The sequence below is a fragment of the Cynocephalus volans genome, chromosome 9, assembly GCF_027409185.1.
Source record: "Cynocephalus volans isolate mCynVol1 chromosome 9, mCynVol1.pri, whole genome shotgun sequence".
In the NCBI taxonomy this organism is placed as follows: domain Eukaryota; kingdom Metazoa; phylum Chordata; class Mammalia; order Dermoptera; family Cynocephalidae; genus Cynocephalus; species Cynocephalus volans.
Window position 1 is genome coordinate 64,973,763 of NC_084468.1, and position 21,491 is coordinate 64,995,253.

General features: G+C 40.6%; 1 protein-coding gene across 1 annotated transcript in view; it reads right to left on the reverse strand.

The window, feature by feature from the left end:
• Positions 1-15,058, reverse strand: part of PPEF2 (protein phosphatase with EF-hand domain 2) — a 36,733-nt gene extending 21,675 nt beyond the window's left edge. The window contains exons 1-9 of the mRNA XM_063108460.1: positions 15,004-15,058; positions 6,729-6,856; positions 6,518-6,575; positions 5,222-5,397; positions 3,789-3,903; positions 2,744-2,790; positions 1,771-1,937; positions 1,261-1,297; positions 1,020-1,169 (exon numbers count right to left, since the gene is read on the reverse strand). Of these exons, the coding sequence (XP_062964530.1) occupies positions 1,020-1,169; positions 1,261-1,297; positions 1,771-1,937; positions 2,744-2,790; positions 3,789-3,903; positions 5,222-5,397; positions 6,518-6,575; positions 6,729-6,856; positions 15,004-15,058 (933 nt within the window). The remainder of the gene's footprint in view (positions 1-1,019; positions 1,170-1,260; positions 1,298-1,770; positions 1,938-2,743; positions 2,791-3,788; positions 3,904-5,221; positions 5,398-6,517; positions 6,576-6,728; positions 6,857-15,003) is intronic.
• Positions 15,059-21,491: the final 6,433 nt, after the last annotated feature.

Genomic DNA, 21,491 nt, shown 5'->3' on the forward strand with positions numbered 1-21,491 from the left:
ATAAAAAAGAATGAAATACTGTCATTCACAGCAACATGGAGGAACTTAGAGAAAATTATATTAAGTGAAATAACCCAGGCACAGGAGAAATTCTGTATATCCTCACTCATAAGTGAGAGCTAAAAATAAACAAGTAAGTAAAAAGAAGAAAGAAAGAAAGAAACAACAATCACAATAATATGTTGAACTTTCAAAAGGAAAGAATAGAACTGAAGTCACCAGAGGTAGGAAAAGGGAAAGGGGAAATTGGTAAAGGGCCACAAAAAAATTATATTGTATAATGTTGAATATACTAATTATCCTGATTTGACCATCATATATTGCACACAGGTATTGATATCCAACTCTGTACTCCACAGAGATGTACAATCAACTATATTTCACCAAAGAATAAATTAGCAAAAAATTTTTTTTAATTGACACATATTATTTGTGCATATTTATGGGCTACAGAGTTATATTTCAATACATGTATACAATGTGTGATGATCAAATCAGAGTAATTAGCATGTTCATCATAGTAAATATTTATCATTTCTTTGTAATGAGAGCATTTGAGCTTCTCTGTTCTAGCCATTTGAGAACATGCAATAAATTATTGTCAATTATGTAAAAAAAAAATGATTTTCATCTTTATATCTGCAAATAGCACCCTCCCTGCTTGTCATAGGCACTAAATACACATTTGTTGAGTTTAATTGAAGATGATATGGATTATTTTGGAAATGGAGGCTCTCAGATGACAGTGATTGAGGGATAGTGGTTAGAATCATCTAGATCAAGGATGGGAAATATATGGCACTAGCTGCCACTCCCCACTAGCATGTCCATGACAGACATTACTAATTGATTACAGCACATTTGCCCCTCTGAGCCCAGCCATGGATTCTCAACCCCTCTCCACACTTGTAATAACCATTATCAGTTGAGTGGAGTCAGCATGCAAGATGACATTTATTTTACGTTGGCAGTGAAACTGGGCATTATGGTGAAATGCATATTATTTCATTAGTCAGTACCTTGTGTCTGTCTAGTTTAGCCAAAAGCTCCAGGTCAGTCGTGTCTGACACCCCACCATGAAGAATTAGTACTTTCTCATCAACCAGAGTAGCCAGTGGAAGCCAACGGAAGACATCTCGCAGTGTTCTTAGTATTTTCTTGCCATGTATCTGAAAAAAAATGATATTAACAAGATGTCATTTCAAATAATCCACTCAACTTATGTGAACTGAGAGAAACTTGCTTTCAAAGGTCACACACCTTGTATTTATGCATCACTTCCTTGGTGAAGCCATATCTAGATTTAGAAGCAAAAACAAGTATTAAAATAAATTTAGTGACAGTAGTTTTGACAGTCACATTTCTATAAAAATGCATATTCCAGATATACGTACTTAAATATATAGAAAAGAGACAGGAATAATCACCAAAATGTTTACAATTATAACATTCATCTCTGGGTAGAGAAATTATGGGATATTTTAATTTTCTTCCTTTTGCTTCTCTGTATTTCCTACTTTTTCTGTCATGAACCCTTATTGTTTATATGATAAAGAGTATGGATATGTGAAATAAAAAGTAATGGTTTTATTAGAATAATAATGTGTAAATTTAAAGAAAAATCTTTTTAAATGTTATATATTGTGTATTCTACTTTTCTAGAAATTGGAAAACTTCTTTTAAAAGGCATCTAACAAATAAGCAGCTCTGGTGAAATAACTTTTTACAATCATGAAAACATGGACTACTCAAGCATGTTCTGGCTTGTACCGTAAGTTCACCATGTGGTCCTCATGATTTCCTCGGTTAAGATGGAACTCTTTTGGGTAAACCAACATGAAGGCAAAAAGAACCATCAGGATCTCTACTGAATACTGGCCTCTATCCACGAAGTCACCGTTAAACACGTACGCCCTCTCTGGCGATGGGAGGCCATTCTTCCCAACAAGGAGACAACCAAAGAAAAGTTAGCAGAAAGGAGCAGAATAGGAAATCAGGTTAAAGCCAATGGGCAGTTGACAATCACATCAAGTCTAACGCCAGTTCTATGCTTTCCTGGTCTCCTCCAAATGTGAAATGTCAGTAAAAGATGGAAATATTTTCTATCGGTCTTTTGTTTCCTTTCCAGCAAGGATGAGGTTATGAAATGCTGGTCAGAATAAACACTTTACACAAAGACAGAGTGTTGCCATGTGGTGTGGAGCAAAGGGCAATGAACTTGTGATCAAAAGGTCAGTTTTAAGTTCTGGTCAGACTATCTTTAACTAGCAATAAAAAAAAGCTGCTATAGATCCCTCATGATTAAACAAGGTAATACATGGGAAAATGAATAGGCAAGTACGGTATATGTATAAGGTAATATTATATTAATAAAATATTGTTATATTCATATACTTTATTATATGTTCTACATTTTATAACTAAGAATGGATATGAAAATAGCTTTTGGTTGCTTTGTTAATAATCAATTTTTCTTTATTTGGAAAAAATAAAATCAATTGCTAAATAATGATACCTTCTATTTATTAACCTAACATTTTGTATTTGTTAAACAGTTTACAAAAATGTGTTTGAATATAATGTAGTACTGACTTTTTATATTATGTATTTGCTGCATAGCAGAAAACATTAAAAATATATTAAAAATTCAAACAATATTTAAGTATTTATTTAATAGATACTGTATTTTAACTTCTAAATTAAGCCTTAGAGCATGAAAGGAATTTAATTTAAACATTCATACCTTATAAAATATAAATATTAAGTCATCCAACTGGCCATGTAAATCTCCTAACAAAGATAGGAAAAGAATATCAGTTCTGATTAGTCCTTACCATCATTTCTGATTTTTACTATAAAAAGAAAAATACCCAGAAAAATCTGATAAAGTTAAGAAATTTATGGTTACTAATTTTTCCATAAGTAAGATAGAGATAAATATTAATTTCTCTTATTGCAGGGGTAGTTAATATTGAAAGCAGAAAGCACAATATTTTTTTCTGCATGATTATCATAAATAGTAAATGACATATTTTTATTGATGCAAAGATGGGACAGAATAATGCAGGGTTGCAAACACAGTTGAGATCTGGAAAGCTTTTGCCCCATGTAAAGTAGGAAGCTGCTACTCGTTTTATGGGCAATGTTATGAGATTTTTCAAGTTGGAAATATGGATTTTAATATGAAATCCTCCAACTTTCAAATGCTGTAATACCAATTTTAAAGGTTTAAGAACATTGTACAGCAAACAAGCCAAATCTGTAGGCTGCCTGTGGCCTGAGCGGTGCCAGTTTATGGTCTCTGATGTACTGTGATCTCCCTCCCCTAAGGTAAGGGGTGGGGCGTCAGTCTATAACGAATGTTAAACATCACTGCAAACATGAGGAGATGGAGAAAACTGTCCTTAATAGCACTTCTGTCTGGGAGAGGAATGTATATGGATGGAAGGAATAATTCGCTAGGCATTGAGGCTTGCTCAAGTACCAATAAATAAGCTGTCTTCTAACAAGGAGGGTCTGGTTATTTACAGGGATTTTGTTCTGAATGGAGAACATGAGTTTGGGGTCAATATGAATTGCTTGGAAAAATGACGCAGAGGCTGGGCCCTCAGCTCCATGGCTCCCCTTCATTGCACCACGTCTCCTTTAAGTGAATGTGGAGCAAATACATAAGTGCTCAGCTTGAAGGAGGGAAAGGGCTCTGGGCAGCCTCCTCTCCTCCTACCCGCCACAGACAGAATTTTCTTGTTTGTGTCTGCCATGGAAATTGTTTCCTGACTGACTCTTACCACACACTGTGATCTCCTCGTTGTAACAGGTCGAAACCCGGATGATGTTTGGCAGTTGTACCAGATGCTTCTTGGTTTCATACAAAAGATTCAAGACATAACGAGCATGGAGCTGCTACTGGGAGGAAGAGGAGCGGGGGGAACAAAGCAACACTGATATCCAGGAGGGACGACAGCGCTCGCCTCTGCTACTTAATGACCCCAATCACCAAGTCCTCAAGAGTAACCCTAGTCCAGTGCTCCTGGGCCTCTGTGCATGGGTCCTTTCTTTTCCACCCATCTTCTGCCCTCGTTTCTGCTTTTCATTGTCCCCATTTGTCCCTTCTGCAAATATTGAACTAATTTCCTCTTTCCTATCTATTCTATAAAACCCTTCCTTGCCTTTAGCTTGGGAGGAAGACATGATTGTCTCAGCAAAGTATGAATAAGTGCATGTATATATGTTGAAGATACTGAGCGATCCTGTCATTACTGGGAAATGTCATCCCATCTCCTCCTGCAGTGAGTCATCTTCACGTGAAAGGGGGAAGGACTGCAATCTCACACACAGCCAGAATCTGACCTCTTCTCACCACCTCTGCCGCTGCAGTCATGGTTTAGAGCCACTGTGCTCTTTTGCCTGGACCATTGCAGCAGTCTGCTGACTGGTCTCCCTGCTTTGGCCTTTGCTCCTTACACTCTATTCTTAATACAGCAACCAGAATGATTATTTTAAAAAGCAAGTCAAATGTATCATTCCTGTACCCATCTCTTTCAGAAAATAAAAGTCCACCCCCCCCCCCCCCCGCTCACCTCTACCACACCTCCCCCGGCTCCCTCCTCCCCAGACACAATGGCCATCCTGCTGTCCCTGAACAGTCCAGGCAATTTGCCACCTCAGGGCCTTTCTATTTATTCCCTCTGCCTGGAATGTTCTCTCCCTGGATATCCACATGGCATATTTCTCACCACCTTGGACCTTTGCTCAGAAATCACTTACCCATACCACTGTATAAAATTGTCATCTCTCCCACCCACTAATGAGTTTATTCTTTCCCATAGCTCTTATGACCTTCTAATATACTATGTAATTGACTGGTTGTTAGGCATTATTTGTTGTCTGTCCCCTACTAGAATGTCAGCCCCGTGAGGGCAGTGGTTGGAGTCTGTCGTGTTCACTGCTGTATCCCCAGTGCCCAGAACAGTGTGGGGTGGTGCTCAGTAATTATCTGTGGGATGAATGAAGCAAGAGAGATTATGTGATTTAGAGAAGCTTTCAAGTATAAAACCTGGCTGATCGACCACAGGTCCTTCCTGAGCAAAGGGAGTAGAGTCTGTCTAGCTGACACATGACATGAGCACTCTAAATCCGGGCCATTATTTCTATGCTGGGTTTGGTCTCCCTTTGCACCTTACACAGTTGGTGGTGACCCATGTTCCCCACATAAGCTTACTTGTTTCAGTCTGAAAGCTTCCACCAGGGCAGTTGCATGGTCAGGAAGGAGCGGGAAGGAGAGGCGCGGCCCCGTGTAGCTGGCAGGTACCTCTATGGATTCATAGTCACCGCATTCCTCCAGCTGAGAGTCCTGGGGAACTCTCTCCTCGGTGAACATGCGGTTCAGGAAGTCTCCTAGTACAGATAGAAAAGGAGGCCGGCTTATGATCAGACATGTAGCCCACAGACAAAACAGAATAGCCTTCCCTGGACACGATTTGAAGGGGACCTGGCCAATCTGGCCTCAGCTCCAGCACAAGAGATGAGAAAGGAAAGGGGAAAGTGATGAGAGACTAGGATGGGCGGGAGGAAGAGGTTAGGGTTTCATGTCAATAAAACCATCAGCTGGTATCTATTCTACTTTTATTTTAATTTATTTTATTTTATTATTTTTTATTTTTTTAAAAGATGACTGTTAAGGGGATCTTAACCCTTGACTTGGTGTTGTCAGCACCACGCTCTCCCAAGTGAGCTAACCAGCCATCCCTATATAGGGATCCGAACCCGTGGCCTTGGTGTTATCAGCACCACACTCTCCCAAGTGAGCCACAGACCAGCCCTTCTACTTTTATTTTAAAAGATCGAGATTTGTCAGACTTAGAAAGTATAGAAATTTAGAGGTCTAGATTTGTAAGCAAGAGGGAAGGGAAAAGCCAAGATGGAAAACCACTTGACAGGCATCTAGGGTGCACTTAGTGAGTGCAGCAGATGCGGCAGGCCTTTCTGTGCCCTTCAAACCCTCCAGTGGCCAGGCTCTGCGTCTCTAGCCTAGTATCACAGAGGGCCATGTGGTGCAGGCCAGAAATGCTGTGGAATGCACAACACTCCCATCCTTTCCTGCCAGCAGCCTTCAACCAATACCTCTCAGGAGTCAGCGGATAAAGACTCCTGTTCCCTCTGCCTGCAGGTGGGATAATTCTGAGGCTGGTGTTTGGTGCTATCTCCCAGACACGCTGGCTTGGTAGCCCACCTCTACTGGCAACCTTCCCTTTCCCAAATCCCCTCCCTGCTCCCTCTCACCTGCAGTGTTTCCTGCACTGAACAAGTAAGCTCCTTGCACGCAAACTCTTGTCTCCAGGTGTGTTTTTGGGAGATCTCAGGATAAAATTGCACTCTGCCGTTCATCTGTCAGCACTCTTGCACATTCCCCAGGTGTCACCCAATTCATGGTCTGGCTCCCTGTGCATCCCCCACCTCACCCTAACATCTATGACCTTGGGACAGGAGGACATGCCATGTGGCACTTCATACTCACTCTCACTGTGGCTGCTGGGGGTGAAGTGATCCACCAGGTAGGTGAAGAAATCATGGAGCTGCAGAAGAACCCAAAGAGACTTGGCTTTAGAGATGAGGGAAAGAGAATCCAGGAGTGGTCCAGTCAGCTTCCCCTTCTGAGCACCTGTGTCTCGCTGCCCCAGGACTAGAAGGCAGAGCTGGAGGCGGCTCCATCCCACATCCCACCGCACCTTGACCTGGTCTTGCTGCCCAGCGTACTCTATAGACTGGAAGATGCTCCAGGTGCAACGCCGCCTCATCTCCAGGCGGGCCATGTAGCGACGGTACCAACGTTGGATCAGAGCAGCTGCCTTGAAGGCTGTGACACAGAAGGAGAAGCAAGCCTGTGAGCTGGGACTCCCTGGGCCGGGGGTGAGGAGCGGAGAGATGGGGAGGAAGGTGCCTGCTCCCTCTCCCACTGTACATGCGGGGACAGGTGGTGGGGAAAAATCTACCCATGGATGCCCCAAAGAAGTGTCTGCTTTGCTGCTGGCCATAGTGCTTTCTCCCCGTTCCCATCCCACCACCACCCACCTCCATTCTTGCCAAATGGCTATGTTAATATTGCTGGCGGTTTATTGACATTCCCATTGACTGATGAAAACATTTATATGTGCAGAGATGGAAAGCTGGATTGCCAGGATTCTGAGAAGGAGATATAAACTGGAGAGATTGCGAGGAGGCAGCATCCTCTATAAGTCGGATAATGGGGGGCTGACATTTTCTTATTGTAACAATAGCCTGGATGTCAGGAATCCTGGCTTCTCCCTGCATCTGCCCTGACAAGCAAGTGGCTTCAGGCAAGTCACCTTGGGCCTCAGTGTCCTCATCTGGAAAATAGGCTGAAACCAGATGAAATCTGGGGAAAACAAATGATAAATACTGAATACATCATACAACATCAGGGATGATAAATGTTTCCTGGGTCCTGTGCTTGCTCTTCCCAGTTCCCTGATGTCCCTGCAGGCTTTAAGCATCCCCGTCTCAAACGTCCATAACTGCGTGGACAATGCAGTTTCTCAGACAGCCTTTGGGCTGATCCTTTTTACCAGGATTTATGCTAGGTGACCGTGTAGGGCAGGTTGGGTGTGTAGATTTTGTTCTTTGTAGGAGGTTTAGGACCTGTGGTCAAGCGTTGTTTCCAGAGAAGGGAACAGCTGTCCGCACAAATAACTAGATTCTTCTTAAGCTCCTGGGCCTGGATATGCTGCTGGTGATGAATGGACTATTTATGGATAAAGCTGGATTAAAAAGGAAACCCTGCGGGTTCACTCAGGTCAACCTCGTGAACAGAAGACAGATTAATTTAATACATTTAGCTTTCATTAGAGAGCTAATAGAATCCTTGCTGATATCCCTAAAAGGAAAGCTGATGGTGAAGTGGGAAGAGAGAAGCTGGGAGGAATTAAAGCAAAGCCAAATTTGTTTTCCTATGGAAAAAAGTCATACTATAAGTATTTCTAAAAGGCACTCACACTAAATAATAAGTGTTGAGGTTGACGCTTTACCCATTGAATTCTGTAAAATCGTGTTCAGAATAGTGAATGAAATGTCCAGGGCAGGCGCTCCAGATGTTTTAGGAACTCCTGGTAAACTCACAGACTTCCGGACCTCGCCCTAGACCCTCAGCATGAGAATCTCTACAGGTGGAACCCAGGAAGGAATCGGCAGGTATAACATGCTCTACGCATAATTCTTACTTGCGCTGAAGTTTAAGAACCACTGAGGAAGACATGAACATCAGTGCTGTTGTTTGCTAATGCCTTGCCCCATGCATTTAAAGCAAGTGCTGCCAACAACCAGGCATACTTATATCCTCAGTCCTGCTTTAGCTTCTTAGAGCTGGGGGAGTGGGTAACACCTCTCTTGCTCCCTCTTTTCCTCTTCCTCCCAGTCGTCTATCTGGGGCTTGGGTTACCTTTAATTGAGATGGGTGCTGTGAGGTGCAGGATAGTTTAAAATCCTTTATCCCATCATCCCTTTACACCAGCACAATGCAAAATGCTTGGGGACTAAATCCTAGGGTGCAAGTTACACATGCACCTGGCCATAAAAACTCCACGTGTAAGAACACTGTGAGAAAATTGTGAACCAAGGTGATGCCCAGTAGAGTGGAGGAGAACAAATCAATTATTTAAGAAAAGTATAACAGAGACTTTTTTAATGGTTCCTCTTATTTCCATTACTTTTGTCAAGAATACTGTATTTATCTCTCTACACAACACAGATTTGAAGAAAAAATAATAATGCCTCTAGAAAGAAGTGCCTTTCTCTAAAGGAAGTATAAGCTTAACAAAAGGTAAGCAATAAAAACTTAATGAATTATGACACCTCTTTAGGGAGAATAGAGAGTCTGATTTTTTTTTCTTTTTCTTTTTTTTTTTTTTTGGCGGCAGACTGGTAAGGGGATCTGAACCCTTGACCTTGATGTAATCAGCACCATGCTCTAACCAAATGAGCTAACCGGCCACACCTTTAGAGTCTAATATTGGCTTCTACTCTGACATGGCATGCTTAAGCCGATGTAGGAATCCCCCACACTCTAACACATTAAAAAAATAAAAGCTGCATAAAATGATTTGAAAAAAATTTTTTACTGATAGCTGAAGTCAAAATTAGGGAAGGGAAATTTCCATGTGTCAGAAATGAAGAACCTGCAGCCAACACTATCAGCAAGTATTGAAGTCAGGCAGCCCCAGGGGAAGCTGGACTAGACACATGTCTAGGCAGTTGGGGGTTTAACACCCTTATGGGATGGGAGATAGTCTTCAGGATCTGTGCGTGGCAGGGAGGTGTAATTGGGCTGTCTGTGAAAAGGCAGGACCTGGGGAAGTTTCTGTACTTAGGGGAAACCAATAAATCTCTGCCTCCTAGCGCCAGCAGCAGCAGGGTGAGCTGACCTAGAACACAGAGTCCCCTGTGAGATAGGAAGTCTCAGCCTGAGCTGAAACCAACTCAAAAACGATCTGTATAAAGGACAAACTGGGAAAAAATCTTTGCAATTTATATCACAAAGAGTTGATCTTCCTACTATATTAAGAATTTCTAAAAATAGAGAAGAAAAAGAACAAAGATTGTGTAGAAAATGGGCAGAAGATATGAACAGACAGTTCTGAGGGGGGAAAAAGCACAAGATTTAAACGTGAATAGATGTTCAACCTTACTTATAGTAAGAGAGAGACAAACTAAAAGTACTATGAGATATCCTTTCTTACCTATTAGATTTATAAGTCATAACTCTAAAATTGGGCAATGCACTCTGTTGGTGAGATTGTAAGGAGACACTCATACATTTGTTCTGAGCTAAATCATATCTGCACCAACAGCCCCCCCCCATTCATACATGGAAGCCCTAACCTCCAGTACATCAGAATGTGACTGTATTTGAACAGAGGGCATTCAAAGAGGTGATTAAGCTAAAATGAGGTCATTAGGGTGGGTCTTAATCCAATGTGACTGGTGTTCTTATAAGAAGAGGAAACTTAGACACACAGAGAGACACCTGGGATGTGCACACACAGAGGAGAGGCCACATGAAGACACAGTGAGAAAGCTAATCTGCAAGCCCAGGAGAGAGGCCTCAGGAGAAATCCAAACCTGCTGAAACCTTGATCTTGGACTTCTAGCCTCCAGAAATGTGAGCAAATAAATTTCTATTGTTTAAGCCTTCCAGTCTGTGGGACTTTATTATGGCAGCCCTATTGTGCTAATACAGTATTGCTGGTGGAAATGCACTTAGAGGAAAATTTGATAAAATCTTAACAAAATTACAAATGCATTTACCCTTTGACCCAGCAATCCCACTATACCAAAAAATAAATCTATGACAAAAATAAACTGGCAAAGATATGAAAAGATATATGCACAAGACTACTTAAGCACTATTTGTAATAGAAAAAGACTGGAAACAATCCAAACATCTGTCAATAGGGGAATTGGCTGAGTAAACAATGCTACTACCATCATGCAATGGAGTACACAGAGGTATAAAAGGATAAGGAATATTTCTATATTTCGCCTATGGCATAATCTACTGAATATATTATTAAGTGAGATGAGCAAGGTACAGAACAGGGTGTATTGGATATTGCAATTTATCTAAGAAAAGGGGAAAACATGAATACACACACAAACTATTTGCTTATGTTTTTTAAGAAAATGGAAAAATAAACCAAAAACTAATGTAGTTACTTAAAGGTGGAGGGAAGAAGCAACGTGGAAAGGACAGAGATGAAAACAATACTTCTATGAATGTACCTTTTGTAGATTTGACTTTGGAACTGCAGCAAAATTACAGATGATTGCAAATTCTTTGACACTTCTCTCTTCAAGAGGTGGGGTCTGTGTCCCTTCTCCTTGAATCTAGATAGGCTCTGTGACCACATTGACCAATAGAATACAGTCAAAATGATGCTGTGCCAGTTTCCAGGCTCAGATCTTAAGAACCTAACAGCTTCTGCTTCTTGCTTCTTGGAATGTTTGCTCTTAGAATGCTCACTCTGGGGGAAGCCAGCTGCCGGTTAAGGAGTTTGACTAGTCAGAGACCAAGTGCCATGCAATGAGAAGCCCAAGACACACAGCAAGGCCCTGGGAAATAAGCTATCACGTGGGGAGAAAGAAAGGCCAAGGCACACTAAGGCACCAGACACCAAGAGAGAAGCCATCTTAGAAGCAGATCTTCCAGGGCTGGCTGTTGCTGAGTGGGTTAAGACTGTAATGTTATTAACACCAAGGTCAAGGGTTTGGATCCCCCTACTGGTCAGCTGCCAAAAGTAATAACAAAATAAGAATTTTTTTAAAAAAGAAGAGTCTCTAAGCCCCAGCTGCCCTAGGGATCATAGACAAACCACCAAGCTGGGCCTTTTGCAAAGTCCTGACCCACAAAATCATGAACAAAATAAAATGATTGCCTTAAGCCACTAACTTTTCAGATAGTTTGTTTCATAGCAATAGATAACTGAAACAGGAATTGTACAAATGTTTTATAAAATACATTTAAATCAAAATTTAAAAAATCAATTTCTGAAAAGCAAAAGTAAAAATTAAACAACTGAACCAAGCCTTGCATAAGTTAGTGGCATAACCACACAGAAAGGAGTTATTTCAAACAACTAGAAAATTTGGAGATTTGTATATTCTTAGTGGATATATCCAAAGGCCAAACACAACTATGAAGAAATTTTAGAGTTTTTAGTAATCATATTGCTTATAATACTATTGATATTGTTATTCTAAAACTACTTTTTATATATTGTAGGGTAAATACTTCTATATTAATGTCATGACTGAAAAAAGAATTTTTAATAAAGAAAAAATGGAATACAAATATAATATCAAATATGGATTGGTCATGATCTTCTTTTCCCTTTAAATATTTTCTGAATCCATTCACTGATAAGCTCTGGAAACAATGACCAAGCTGCTAGCCATTAACGCCCCAGCACCCTAAAGAAATAGCTATTCCTGGTCTTGGGCAAAAAATGTGCAAGAGGAGCTGGGACAGACGGAAGCCATGGAAGCCATGGGCTTATGGGGACGCTTAGGTCCATGTGAACAAGGTGCTGCCAGTGTTTCCCCACAAAACACAAGTGCCTTCTCCGCAGGCTCATGCGGTCCTGACTCACTCACTGTGTGCTCTGTGTTAGGGCCACCTATGTGAGGGCTGCGTTAGGGCTATGATTTGGTGTTCCACACTCTAAGGACATTAAATACTATTCCTTTTCCACATCCCCCTGACTCATATTGACAGGTCAGGCTTTTCAAAGATAGATTAATCAAAGGCTCTTTATCTTTTTCCAATGTACTAATTTTTCCCATGTCTTCATCATGGGGGGCCTGTAGGCCTACGTATCAGACGTGGTGGTGTGGCCACAAAGTAAAGGAATCGGATGAATGCCCAGGAGGAAGAGAGGGGGAGAGTCCCCCTCAGAGTTTCAGCGTGCCCACAGACCTACGTGTCGCTTGCAGCACGAGGCTTACTTTCAAACTGCTGTTCACTAAAAATAACTCATGTTTTTACTGGCATGTCTCAGTTTAAAGTCCACATACAACTATTTCATGTAAGACTCACAATATCAAAAGGGGGGCAAATAATAACTGCATCTTTAGAATGGAGATTAGGCCTGCCTGGTTAGCTCAGTTGTTCAGAGTGCCAACTTGCAACACCAAGGTCAAAGGTTCAGATTCCTGTACTGGCCAAATGCCAAAAAACAAAAGAAATAAAAATATAATGGAGATTAATAAAATTTCTGTTGGGAAAATAAAATAATGAGTGTAAAGCATTTAGCACAGTTCCAGGCATGTAGTAAATACTTAGTAGAGAATAATCATCTTTGTTTATTACCTGCTCTTTTCAGATGGCACACAGAGTCCTTCAATGGTGTCATGCAGCGGGGGCCCAGGTCTTCTGACTCAAATGGCCACCCTCTTTTCACTTCGCTCTGAGCCTCTGACCATTGTATTTTACACTCTAGATCTTTTCCTCAGTACTTGGCCAGTCAGTCCTTACTTTTTGAGAATATCTGCAGCTTATTCTGTCCATTTTATTTCTAAAAGGTCAAAGCCACTTAGAATTTTATTTTATCTTTTGTTTGCTCACTTTGACTTTTAGAACAGCTCTCCAAAGGGTATAAAAGCCCCCACCCTACTCACCTCCCTTCACACACCTCGTCTTGGTAGGCTCACCGCAGTCTGAATGCTTCCTCTATCCCATCTTTCAGACACTAAATAGCTAACCTTGGATTATTTCCAAACCACCCACAAATTTTGGTAATAAAGGTAACTAATACTTATTGGAATGCTTACTATGAGCCAGATACTGTTCTAAGCATTTTATATTAACTCATTCATTTAATACTCATAACAAATATATGAGGGGAGGTATTATTATTTTTATCCCTGGTTTAAAAGTAAAGAAACTGAGACCAAAAAGAGGTTAAGAGGATCTCACAGCTGGTAAATGGTACAGTCAGGATTTGAACCCAGGACATCTGGCTCTTAACCATATGTTGCTTGATACTGATAAGTGTTTGATACAAAAACCTTTCCACCTTGGTTTGATACAAAAACCTTTCCACCTTGACTTTTCAAAGGGTTAGCTTTCCCCATTTTCTTTTCTCCATCAATCCTCATCCCATGCTGTAATTTGTTTTTTATCCCCAGCTTGAATTGGTTCTATTAATGTACCCATGACATTCCCATTACTAAATCTAAAGGGTATATTTAATTGTCATTTATTTGATATCTCACCTGTGTTGAGGTTGACCATACTCTTGAAACACTCTTCTTGCAGCTTCTAAGATATCACATGCTCCTGACTTTCCTCCTACATCTCTGGCTGTCTTTCCTTGGCCTCCTTTGCTGGCTCATCCTTGTCTACCTGATGCTTAAGTATGGAGTCCCTCATGGCTCTGTCCTGGGCCTTGGTCTCTACTCTGTCCTTACTCTCACTCTAGGCTAACTTCAGTGACCCCCATGGCTTCAACAACCGCCTATACTCTGATGCCTTCCAAATGCATGTATCTCCTGCCTAACCTCTTCCAAAATCCAGATCTGAATATGCAGCTGCCTGTCCACACTTTCACTAGCACGCCTCATGGGCACCTCAAACCCAGTGTGTAAACACTTCTTATCTTCCCCCTAGTCACACCTAGTTCTCTTCTGTTATCTTCATGTCAGTAATTGGCATCATCATCTGTCCAGTTTTGCTGGACAGAAACCTGGAAGTCATTCTTGATTCATCCTTCTCTCTCACTCCATACTCTGATCAGTTGGGTCCTGTCAATGCCACCTCCAGAATATTGCTGGAATCCACCCTCATCTCTCCATCTCTACTGCCACCAACTCTGGACCAAGGCATTACCTCTCTTGGTCAGACGACTTTTGTTACTTCTAAACCCTTCTTCTCTCTTCTACTCTTACCCCTCCAATCCCTTCTTCACAGAACCCAGAAGAACGTTTAAAATATGTAAATTTTATTATAAAACTCCCTATTTTGAATTCTTTAATGGTTCTTCATGACTTTAGGATAAAGTTTAAAACTCGGCAAGATGCTGAGTCATCTGGACTCTGCCTCATCTCATGCCATCCTCCATCACATTCACTTTAAACCATTCAGTCCTTGAATATCCTGACTTCTTCCTACCTCAGGACCTTTGCACATGCTGTACCCTCTGCCTGAAATGCATTTCATCCCATCTTTTCCCAATCATATTTTATTCTCTAGTACATGCATAGTTTGGGATAAACCCCAATGGATGACATTAACTCTGTGAACAAATTTTAACTCTATCAAATACAGTTCAGCTGAGTATTCTGGTGGTCATATCACAAAGAGGAGAAGCTCATTTCTAAGAATTGGCTTGAGAAGAAATTAATGCTTTTCTGCTTCTACCCTGAAGAGCCCCTCCCTATGCAACACAGATTTGGGGTTACCCACAGTTGGTTTTGAAGGCAGGAAACACATACCTTTCTCTGCATTCTGAAAAGCAAAATGGTGTTGGGTGGAGGTTCCACTTCCCATAGTTTAAGTGCAATGTTCCTGCAGGAGGCAGATAGCAGATCCAAGGGGACAGCAAGCTGTTTGCTGACAAACGGAAGAGGGAATCTGTGATAGGGAGAACCAGGTAGGGTATTGTTCAGGTGGACCAAATTGTCTATGGAACATGTGAGAGCATCCTCCCCACTCTCCAGTCTCAGTGCACAAGGTATTCCTCTCCTGAGAATCCCCTGCATTTGTCATTCCACATCTCTCTCCTGTTTTCAACCTTCCTACCTGCTTTACCTTTGCAGTCTAGAAACATACTGTAGTTTCTTCTCTTGCATTCTCAAAGCAATTCATTATCATTATCATCATTATCATCATAATTATCACCATCTTCTTTTGGCTTCCTAAATCCCTCTAGCTTTCAACCAACCTCTCTTCTCATTCAGATTTCTCTCGAGTAGACTACATATTTTCTCCTTAATTCCTATTAAAAACACCTCTTTCATTCTTACTTTTGATCAAAATATTTCCATCTGATGTCTCCGATGCCTTTGTCTTTTCAGTCCTTACTTTTTCAGAACAACAAGGCCATCTGTCTCCATAGGCCACATCTCAACTTCAGTTCTATGCCTTGGGCTTCTGAGATGCCAGACTCTCTGTCTCTCTCTCTCTAATTATTAGTTCTCCTTGAACTCATTTCCCTCTGTTCGTCTCTTAAATGCCTTTTTAAAAATGTGTATTCTAATCTCAAATGTTTCCTCTCCTTACTCTGCATATGCTCCCGCCTCTCAAATCTATATTTCCATCCCAGCTGATCCCTAAACTTCAGCCCCATATGTCCAGCTTCCTGCTAAACAATTTCACTGGGGTGCTTCAGACTCCATGTATCCCAAACAGAACCCATTTTCCCAAAAGCCTCATCTCTCCTCTACCCTTTGTTCAAACTCTGCTCTTTACCATGACCTTTGTATTTTTGCTCTTACCTGGAAGGGTCTTCCCTTCCCACTTCTCTTCCACTGGCTCACTTGACTCATTCCTTAAGGCTCACTTTAGGCATCACCTGCCTTAAAGAAGCCAGTTTGACATGTCCCTCCTCAGAGCTCCTGCACATCTGCTCGCATCTCCATCATCACTGCAATACCATATTATAGTTTTCTACCTTGTCTCTCTACCATTAGACATGCGTTCCTTCAGAGCAAAGACCGTGTGTAAGAAAATTCATCATGTTATCCCCAGGATTTATCACAGAGTCTGACACATACTAGGAATTCCATAAATATTCGTCGAATAAACTTCATGCTATATTTATTTTTACACAACAAAGACGACTTTTTCTCTAGCTCCCTTCAGGAAGCAATGTGAGATGACCTAACAACATAGAGAGTGGATTCAACTTATTTTTTTCTCTCCCTCACTTCTACTCCACGCTCCTTCCTCTATTTTTGAAGGTTATGGTATTGGGGATTGTCAAAGAGTTGTATTTTCCTTCGCAAATCAATACTAAAGACTCACCTCGCTTATGCTGGTTAGCTTATTCTGAATAAATAACCAAAGAAAAAAAGACTATGATCTTTGTGTGTGTGTGTGCAAAATGGTTCCCAGTTGTATGAGATGTCATGAAACCAGAATCTCAATATGGGGTAAAACGAGGTGCCGTCATGACCAAACCAATCAAAGTCTTCCTGGCTACCCGCACAGTTTTGGAGCTGGAAGGGACTTCAGCAACGATTGGGCCCATCAATGACTCACAGCTTCTTTGATACATTGGTAACTTGCCTGCAGAGCCATGTTGTGTATTGAAAAGTGTTTGGGTTTTGGAAGTGTACAGATTTGGGTGGGAACTCCAGTTCAGCTTCTCACTAGATCTTGGGCATTTAAACTCTCTGAGATTCAGTTTTCTCATCTATCTTCAAGGATAATAAACAATATGTTTAAAGTGCTTAGTATACTGTAATACCTCAATATATGTTGATGGATTCAATCTAAAATCATATTTATTTTAAAATATCAACAACCGAAAACATGTCCCTGGATCAAATTTAGGAGGCAGTAAAAGACATACTATTTCAATGCAGCATGAACCAACAGGATGGATACTGATTATTGCGGGGTCAAGAGCTGTTATTGATTAAATCCTCTTTTTTGCCCTCAGGTACCTGGTTTCTTATGAGTTTATTAACCCCAAAATGGTGGCAGAATAAGATGACTTTATTAGTCATCTACCCTATAAAAAGTCATTGGAGATAGAAATATGACACTGCTCTAGAGTGAGGGAGTGATAACTATCACAGGCTAATAAACTATTTGAAACAACCCTTAGAGGTGAAAGAAGGGAAGTCTCCCATTAAGCAGCACACTCAATTGTAACTAACCCTGGATTATCAAGGACAAAAAGGATGTGCTTTCGTGTATGTTGTGGAAGGGGACGGGGTGATCCAGCTATCATTACAATGGCAAAGGTGCCTGTGATTCCGGCCTTGGGTTCCGTGGCTTCATCTGGTTCTTTGTTAATAATGATAGTAACTCCATTACGGGGTTGTTTCGAGGGTGAGGTGAGGTGATATGTGAGGAGTACTCTGCAAATGTTTGTCATTGTCATGAAAAGCACAGACTGTCTGAAAGTCTCAAAAAGCTCCCAAATAACTCTCCCCACAAAATAAAAAGCACCTTATATAGTTATCATACACAGTTAACTAAATATATCATGGTACATTAAAAACAATGGAACAGTATTCAGCCGTGACAAAGAACAAGGCAAGTCCATATGTAATCCTGTGAAAAGATCCGCAAGATAAGTTACATGAAGAATAGCAGGTTGTAGAATAGTATGCTTACTGTGCTCTCATCTGCATTAAAAAAAAATCTGCTAGCAAGTGCATAAGAATCACAGTATGCACCAAACTATTAACAGTATTACCGCTAGAGAATGGGGTTGAGTGACAGCCTATCCCATTCATTTTAAAATTATATAGTTCTATTATAAATTTTATAATTAAAAATCGATAAATAATATTTTGCCAAAATTTTTACATATAAGAAAAATTAGAAAGTAGCTCTGACTAAATGGGTATTATATATGGCTGCTTAAGAGAAGAAAGTGAAGTCATCTACAGACTAGCAGAGAACATTCCAGATGTCACTAGAAAAATAAATAGAAAGGGAAAAAAAATAATTCTTAAGAGAAAAACTGAAAAAGTAAAAACTTCATAAGGTCAGGCATGGAAAATGAGCTTGACACAGCCTCACGTTGTTGAATCAGCAGTTTTTGGCAATAACTGCTTCTCCTGCTGGTGCTTTCCCCAGCTGAGCTATCTTTTCAGCTGAAAAGCACATATACACCACATGGGTGAGACTACTTCTTCTAGGATCTGACTTACAATCATCCCTTCCTGGCACTGTCATTCAAAAAATGTAGGTAAGTGTTTATCCACCCACTAAGGGAGCCCAAGAAATGGAAGGAAGATTGATGATGCAGGACTTGAAGAACGTCTGGGGGATTGATGAGATACCAAAGGTGCTTTCTCTGACCTCTGTCCCCAGATCAAACCCATATTTATTTCCTGTGTAAAACCTAAGTTTTTTGCCGTCATGTTCTCACCCATTTCTGTAATTCTTAGAAAATTCTTACCTTCTTTGGTGTTTTTTTTGCTATACGACACAAGGCGGAAACTTCTTTAATACACAGGCATGATCCCCATCCTGTCTTAAGAGTTGGCTGAAGGATCCTGGGCTGACCTGATTTCTTCCAGACCTACAGGTCCAATCTTCTCTCTGAAAGGCAGTGACGATATACACAGCCCTGACCAAGCGTTCACAGTGACAGGGAGGAACCTCGCAGCGCTAGGCACCCCCTGACTCAGTCAGATCAGGCCCCCGAGGAGGATCTGAAGGGAGAGATTGCATTGCTGGGGTTTCTCCACACACCCAAGTCCAACTCCTGAAGTTGGTTTCTCTACTGCTCTCTCCCGCCCCACTCCAGTTCTAAGTCTCCCTACTCTCCTGGATTAGGAGGCTGTGTTTCCTAAGCCACATCTGAGAAGCCTGAGCTCCTTAGCCTAGAAATAGAAAAGTGCTGACAAGACAAAGAGGCCTGGAGGCCCCAGAGTTCAAGGGGTCCTCAGCACAAGCCACACAGGAGGCTCAAGGCGCTTCTCCTCGTGGCTGGCTTTTCTCTGCTTGCAAATCGGATTGAAATATCCTGCCCTTTCGATGAACACTCTTCTTAGGATATAATCTAAGCTGTTGTTAATCAATACTCTCAGACAATTTAGTTTTTTAATTAATCTAAATGCTTATGTGTGTGCTGGTAAGTACTAAATACTCCACAGTTATTTGCAAAGAAATTTATACTGTTTACTTACATGTATCTAGTAGGTCAATCTTGTTAATTATGTTATTCAAATCCTCTTTATCCTTATTTATTCTTCCTGATCTGCCCATTTTGAAAGAAGGGTTTTGAAGATTTCTATGATGAGCACAGATTTAGCAATTTCTCCTTGTATGAGTCTTTGTATTATATGTTTTGAAGCTATGTAATTAGATATTACATTAAACCACATAAAATTGCCATTGGCAATTATAGAACTATACCTGAAGGCTAATGGTTGTTTTACTTTCTTGGTAGAGGGTGACTTATCAAAATTAAATATCACTCTGCCCTTTTAAATCTTTTTTGCCTTGAATTCTCTTCTGTCTGATAATATTTTCACATCAGCTTACTTTTTGTAGTGGTTGACTGTTAATGTTCTTTCCCCAAATTGACTAAAAGACTGATAAAATCCTATATTATTGAGAGTATGAGAAAAAGAATCCTCTTCATACACTATTGGTAGGGATGGAAATGGTTTCACCTTTTTGGAATTAAATTAGATTAACTTTTAATTGTAGTTTATTAAATTATATATTTGAAATATATAAATCCTTTGATCCAGAAATTCTACTTTTAAGTATCTTATAAAACTATACACAAAAATGTATTTAAGGATCTTCATTACCATACTGTTTGTGATCATAAAAAATGGGAAAACAGCCCAAAACAGTTTTTTTATATTGTATTGACCACATTTTCTAATTTCTATATTGGAACTTTGACATCTTGGGGCCTTGCTGACCAGGGAGGGACTATTCCTCCCAGGGTTGGCTCATTACTATAGAGAGCAAAGGACTCACTGTGAGCATGTCTTTCATATGCAAACTAATCAATCCAGGGCCCTACCCCTAACACCTTGTTTATTGGGCTTTTACACTCAGGGCCACTTTTTCCCTGCCCTAATCACCACAAGGCCAGGTATCAGACTACTAGGGACAGTCCCTTCACCCCAAGAGTCTGCTGAGACCATTCCAACTAGCCAGTCCTAAACCTACTTAACCTCCTTACCCCACCTCACCATTCCTTCCCTCAAAAATCACAGAAAAGAATCTTGCCCACAGTTCTCCTCTCTTTGTCTGCCTGTGACCAACCTCAGTGTTCTCTCCTGGGGCTGTGAGATGTGCCCCTCTCCTCTTGGGAACTATGAGTAATAAACCGTCTTTTCAATGGCAATTGTCTCCTGATCTGTTAGCCTCACCATATCTGAATAAAAATAAAATCTACATTTAAAAATATATATGCATTTTTAAATAGTCTTGATGAATACAGACAGCAGTTATCTCAAGGGAGTACTATTGGGGAGAGTGTCATCTGTGAGGGTACTTCAAAAAGTTCACAGAAAGATTCATATTATCTTTTTAAATTTAATTTAATTTTTCTTTTTAATTTTTTTTTATTGGAACAGTTGATTGTACATATCTCTGGGGTACAGTGTTGAATTTCAATAACTGTGAAATATATGATGTTCAATTAGGATAATTAGTATATTTAACATTACACACAATGTAATCATTTTTTGTGGACCTTTACCAATTTCTTGCTAATTCCACCCCCATCCCCATCCCCCTTTCCCACCTCTGGTGGCCTCAGTTCTCTTCTATCCTTTTGAAAGTTCAACAAAGTATTGTGATTGTTGTGTATTTTTCTTTCTTTTTTCTATTGATTTAAAAATTCTTTTTAGCTCCTCCTTATAAGTGAGGACATACAGTATTTTTCTTTCTGTGCCTGGCTTAGTTCATTTAACATAATTTTCTCTAGTATATCCATGTTGCTCAGAATGGCAGTATTTCATTCTTTTTTATGGCAAAGTGGTATCCCATTGTGTATATATACCACATTTTCCTTATCCAGTTATCTGTTAATGGACACGTAGGTAGGTTCCAACTCTGGGCTATTGCAAATAGAGCTGCAATATACCTGGGAGTGCAGGTATCCCTTTGACATGATGATCTGCATTCCTTTGGGTATATACCCAGCAGTGGGATGGCAGGTCTATCGGTAGTTGTTTGAGGCACCCCCATACTGTTTTCCACAATGGCTGCACTAATTCACAGTCCCACCAACAGTGAAGAAGAGGGTTCCCCTTTCTCTCCATTCCTG